This window comes from Triticum aestivum, chromosome 3B (assembly GCF_018294505.1).
Source record: "Triticum aestivum cultivar Chinese Spring chromosome 3B, IWGSC CS RefSeq v2.1, whole genome shotgun sequence".
NCBI lineage: Eukaryota > Viridiplantae > Streptophyta > Magnoliopsida > Poales > Poaceae > Triticum > Triticum aestivum.
The window spans coordinates 597578423-597584717 of NC_057801.1; the positions used below are offsets into that span (position 1 = coordinate 597578423).

At 46.9% G+C, this 6295-nt stretch overlaps 1 protein-coding gene across 1 annotated transcript; it reads right to left on the reverse strand.

Annotated features, from left to right (window-relative positions):
- Positions 1-4710: 4710 nt before the first annotated feature.
- LOC123071182 (uncharacterized protein At5g19025-like) lies at positions 4711-5739 on the reverse strand. The gene has a single exon (XM_044494693.1). It carries the CDS (start codon positions 5586-5588, stop codon positions 4932-4934), a length of 657 nt encoding a protein of 218 aa, XP_044350628.1. The 5' UTR covers positions 5589-5739; the 3' UTR covers positions 4711-4931.
- Between the last annotated feature and the right edge of the window lie 556 nt (positions 5740-6295).

Below are 6295 nucleotides of genomic sequence, written 5' to 3' on the forward strand. Positions count from 1 at the left end.
TGCCCAGTTGCATGTCGATAACAGACTCGCAACTAGGGGGTGTGTCCTTTTGTCAGGTGTCCCCAGTTGCATGTAAACCATCGACTCGCAACTAGGGGGGGTGTTTGTTGAGGACCCCGGTTGCAAGTTGACCATCGAATTGCAACTATGGGTTGTGTGTGTGTGTGTTTTGTCGTGGCCCCCAGTTGCAAACCACCCATCGACTCACAACTAAGGATGTGTGTGTTTGTCAAGGGTCCCCAGTTGCATGTCAACCATCGACTCACAACTAGGGATGTGTGTGTGTCTTTTCGTCAAGCGTCCCCAGTTGCATGTCAACCATCGACATGCAACTACAAGCGTTATTACCTGATTGCAAATCCACGCGCGCATAGTGACCGCAACGAGGAGCATGAAGGGGTTGTCGGGCGAACGCAACTATTCTCATCTCGAGCTTAAATGACCCTGCATGAACAGTAAAATCATAACAAATACATAAATAAACTGAATTTTTCATGCGAAACATTGACAAAATTTCCGAGTGCTCACAAATTTTTATATCACATATGTGGAAGTGGTGAAAAAAATCGATTCTCCAAAAAATGCCATTTTCAAAAGCATTTTCAAGTGCAGATTTTTTTCCTGCGACTTCCACGAATGTTATTTCTATGTGAAAATTTGGAGGCTCTTAAAACCTTTGTTAAAGTTTATCGCAAAAAAATTCAATTTTTTTTGAACTTTTTTTCTATTTTCTTTCGAATTTACTATTCATCCAATCTCATTTGAGCTCGGGAGCAGAAGGACACTTTTGTTGTTTGACCAACTACTTGTTCGTTTGTTTTATCTTAGCATCAGATATGTAGATTTCCTATCATTTTCCCCTTTTATAGAACATTTTAATTTCTATTTTGGCCTATTTGTTTGTTTCGTTTTATGAAATTATATTCACTCGTAGGTGCGCTCTAGCTACTCTCCACACATAGTCACAACCCAACACCGGTGTTTCCCATAGAACACCGTTGATTTAAAAAGAAAAAGAAATATAATTTCTTTTTGAGAAACTAGAAAAAAAACTGCATGAGACTGCGAGCCAAGGAGAGAGAGACGGGCCTAGGCAGCTAGCCAGCATCAAACAACAAGTACTACGAGGCCCAGCAAATGAACTCAAACCCAGCCGAAAAAAGAAAGAAAAACAAAGCATAGACAGCCCACAAGGATGTCGCCCAGCCCAGAAAAACAACCCAGACGGCGATGGAAACGAGCAGGTGGCTGAGGGATGCGTCAGCTGACGTCAGCTGACTGAGACCAAATTACGTCTCAGTCAGCTGAGTTCTAGGCGATTCCAAAAAAAAAACTCCGTTCTCTCTTAATTAATATACGTGGCAAATCTTTTACCCATTTTTTTAAGGGAGAAATTGAAAGGAATATTGGCGCTGTTTGTCGGATCAGGGCAGATCCTTTACAAAAGCAAAACAGGGCAGAGCAGAGCATTTGCGGCTGCCCAAGTAAACAGTTCACCAGGAATGGCCCTCTAAAGAATTAGGCCCTCCCAAGCAACGGCCTTCTGGGGCTGGTGAGAATGCGGTGAATTAGGCCCTCTCAAGCAATGGCCGCCTCTCAGCAGTCAGCATCACCTGAAAGTCTGAACAACAGTGTAGGCGTGGCGACTGAGCTTAAACTGAACCTGGACAGGCACCAAAATACGCACATAATCGGTCTACTGAGGGTGGCCATCGAAAATGCTTGACTAGCTGTCTGAAGAATCTCCTACCCTGGAAAAAAAAAACTGCATAAACCCCCTGACCTCTCCGATGAAGGCCGTGCCAGATCTCCTCAAGTGTAAGACGAAGCGCCAGACAAGTTTTCAGCAGGCGCAGGCAACTGTATGTGAGAAAAAGGGATGTGAAACATGCCATGATTGCACAGCTTAGAGCATGGTCTTACTTGCACCAGTGAAGCTAATCCGAAAATCTGACAAGGTAAAGTAGAAGAAGAAATTCAAATGCACTGACCGACGACAGAAAATCAATTGATCTTCCGTCGAAAATGCTCAACAAATCAATTGCTTCACATCGCCTCCGAAGAACTGCTACTGCCTCTACTTTTGTCTACCCGTTGATTTCTTCCATGGCACAGGACGGGAGCATGCATTTTTTCTACACATCTGCTATTCTTCAGGTGCCTGAAATTTTCAGTCGATTCAGGAGAGACCGAGAGCGAGAGAACGGGACCTTATCAGCCCTCATTGCTGACAAGAGAGAGGCAGGCTTGACGGGTGCAGTTGTGAGGGCGGGGGTGTCGCCAGTGACGGGGAAGAGGGCGGAGCTTAGAGGGATGGCTGGGGACGGTGACGGAGTGGCGTCAAATTCAGATTGGAGGGAGGACGGGAGGAAAAACCGAAAAAGTGACTGAAGGCAGAAATTTTTTCAGGCGACTGTTGTAAAGGACTGAAAATAGTCACTCTTCCATTTCTATGATCAGAAGAACATTCAAGTATCCATGACCATGCCACAAACCAAATTCAGTCTGTTGCTAGGTCCATGAATACCTGACCATTACTGAAGAAGCAAGAAGTGAACACAAACTACCTAAACCAGGGCAGACCAAAAGCATGCTATGATCAGAAGGATAGGATTTCTCATCTGCGGAAGTATCAGTTCCCCCTGAACAGAACTCTGAGTGATAACAGATGTATCATCTGCACAGCGCGAAATATACACGGTGCAAACTTTTGAACTGAAAGACAATACCAATATTGAATCCTACTATGCGAGTCAAAAGGATCTACGATGTAGCAGTTTCTATCAGACAAATGCAGCACAATGCATGTGAGGGAGCTTTATCTCAATACCAGACCATAACAAGGAACCAGTTGAACACCAACATAACCAACTACAAGATTTTAACATGTCTTGGGTTGAATCTTTATTTGAATACTCACAGCATTGATAATGGTAATCAATGCTGCCAGCATTTTGGCTCGAATAGCTTCAGTTAGAACTGAAAATATACAAGATGATCTAGATAGGAAAACATTAACTGAAAAATGATTTCCTATTAGCTAGAATTCTTTCATAGGGTGCAAAAGCAGCAACCGCTGTACAATGGTAGTTTGTTTACAATGCTGAAACAGTAATTCACGAACACGCCATGCAAATGAGAGCCAAAGAAAAAGGGCAAACATGGTAATGAACGAAACATGCCTTAGGATTCGTATCGACCATATGACAATAATAAGCGGAAAAAAAATGAATTGTACAGTTACAACATACAGGCATTCCATGAGAAATACTGTAATTAACTTTGGCTCCTAATGAGATATTCTTCTGATTATGAGGAAACTGAAGTGACTGAAATGAGGTTAGATTGGGAAGTGACAACCTATGACTCAAGTGACAAGTTGCCAAACAAACAAATAAAGAAAATAATAATATTGAAAACAGGTCAAGGAAAAAAAAGAATAATCATGTCAGTCTGTTACCTTTATTACTAGGCAATGGAATGACATGGTAAAAGAAGCACACTACCATACTGCATCATTTTTTTTAGAGAAAACAATGAATGAACAAAGCCAAATTAACCGGGATGAGGACACATGAGGATAGACTCTACAACTTGTCAGTATGGCACAAGCATATAACATGAGAAACAAAAGATACATTGAGCATATGAATTCTAGAAGTTTACTAACTTATATTGAGGACCATATTTAATTTAGGGATAAATTTCAGCTAACTAATAATTTTTCAAATCCCACTGAAGCCAAGCGAATTTCGAAGTGGCCATCTTAATATTCAACAGAATACATTGGAGTACCAAATTAGGACTCTCTGGATGAAGATCAAAGAAGATTGCAACCTCAACTAGTACTTCACCTAAATACAATGAAAGATCGGTTATCATCCATGCCCTGAAGGAGTAAAAGAATTACCCCGGGACAGCAAGAATCAAGCAAGGAAACATTTCATTTTTTAGGTTGGCGAGTGACAACCTATGACTTAAGTGACAAGTTGCCAAACAAACAAATAAAGAAAATAACAAGATAGAGAACAGGTCAAGAAAAAAAAAAGAACGATCATGTCAGTTTGTTACCTTTATTACGAGGCAATGGAACATGGTAAAAGAAGCATACTACCATACTGAATCATTTTTTCAGAGAAAATAATGAATGAACAAAGCAAAATTAACCAGGATGCGGACACATGAGGATTATGTCTCTACAACTCGTCAATACAACAACAAAAGATAGATTTGAGCATATAAACTCTAGAAGTTTTATTCCTTGTACTGAGAAACATATTTAGTTTAAACTTCAGCTAAGCAATAATCTTTCAAAACCCACAGAAGCCAAGCGAATTACAAAGTGGTCATCTTAATATTTAAAAGAGTATATTGGAGTACCAGATTAGGATTCACTGGATTAGGATGAAAGAAGATTGCAACCTCAACTAGTGCTTCACCCAAATAGAATGAAAGATCAGTTATCATCCATGTCCTGAAGGAGTTAAAATTTTACCCCAGGACAGCAAGAATCAAGAAAGGAAACATTTCATCTAGGCAAATAAACACAAACTACTGTCAGGAGGAAGATGCAAACACAGTGGCATCAAAGAAACTTATCCCAGCAGCATCGAACGAATATACTATCCAAAAAGTAGACCAAGAGAGATCAAACAGACATTCAAAAAGCACCTGGCAAGAACAGCAACCAACCTAGGATTCAGAATCTCGTAAAAAACAGGGAATGAACAAGCACCCATATATATTTATGTTTAAACATCCTCTGCATGGTAACACATGATCTATAGTCTATCATCTGATATTTTGATATAACTATTTGTATGATCTCTTTATTCTCTCTCGCTATACTTATTACCAAGGAGGCAACCTGTATTTCAGCTACTGTTTATTACTAGTATAAAGAAGGAACTATCTGACCCTTCATCTTGTGTCTACTTCTTGATCCGGCGCACCTTCTTGGCGCCCCAGACCTCCATGCGGCCCTTGGGGCATCCGCAGGGCGCGCGGAAGATGAGCACCGTGCGGCCATTGGGCGGCGCCATCTTCCGGAGCTCGGCCTCGAGCTCGCGGTGCGCATCGCCGAGATCCACGGGGCGCGCCCCGGCGGCGGCGAGCAGCGCCGATCGCGCGGCGGGGGTGGGGCGGCCGCGCACGCACTCCTCCGTCTCGAGCTGGATGTCGAACTCAACGGCCTTCTTGAGGCCCCTGCAGCGCGGCTTTCCACACTTGCGCGCGTGGTGGCCCAGCAGCGCCCAGCCGAGCGCGGCCCCGGCCACGGCCGCGGCGGCCCCCGCGAGCGGCGCGGCCGAGAGGCAGGAGGCCGCCGGGTGGAGCAGCAGCGCGCGCACCTCGAGGAGGAGGAGCCTGGCGTGCGGGGCCACAAGGAAGCCCAACGCGGCGAGGACGGCGAGCAGCACGAGCGCGTCCACCAAGGCCATCGGCGAGTGGTCGCAGAGGGCGGTGAGGTGGCGCCTGGAGGAGGGCGGGGATGGCGCGCGCTTGGATCGGGCGCCGCATGAGGAGTCCGCCGCCCTCCGGTGGTGCTCGAAGGCGCGCAGGAACTCGATGAGGCTGCGGCACTCCGCCATGGCTTCCGGCGCGCTCCGGCACGGCCCGGCGGGTAAAATTCGCCCGTTTCGGCCTGGTCTGGTGCGGTGCGGTGCCTGGCTGCGCGAGTTTTGGGAGGGAGGGAAGGGGGGTGGGGGTGGGGCGGTGTGGTGGGGGCGTCGGGATCTGGTCTGTGGGGAGCGAACCTGCTCGGGACTTGCCGATCGGATCGGTGGGGCTGGGGACTCGGCACGCACCGCCCTCGATCGGGGCTGGCTCGGCTCGGCTCGGTCGACGTGCCGTGCCGTGCCGCCGCGACGAGCGATGGCAACTGAGCGTCGGGGGACGTCTTTCCGTTCCGTCTACGCCGCCAGTACACCACGGAAACCGCTTACGCTGGAAATGATGACGCGGCGCATGCGGCCGCGACTGCGAACGGACGGTGGAAAGCACGCAGCCGCACCGTCAAGATGTCAACGCGGCGGCCGCACACGTTACGGTCGCCGGGCGGACGTGTCACCGGGAGGGCCACTGGTCGTGCGGCTGGCTCTAGTCGCGGTGGCGCCGTACGCCACCAGCCGCTCTATCTCTATCTTGTGCGTTTCTGGACCAAAAGCTTCCGTGCACACAATTAAGTGCACAGCGTTATCAGGAAAAGAAAAAAGAAGGTTCGTGCGTGGTGGCGCACGTCTCCGCCACTGCCACCACGGAGAATTCCGGCAATAAAAAGCATGGGCATCGACTCCCG

Coding starts and splice junctions, on each gene's coding strand:
- LOC123071182 (XM_044494693.1), bottom strand. CDS start 5,588: ATGGCGGAGTGCCGCAGCCTCATCGAGTTCCTGCGCGCCTTCGAGCAC.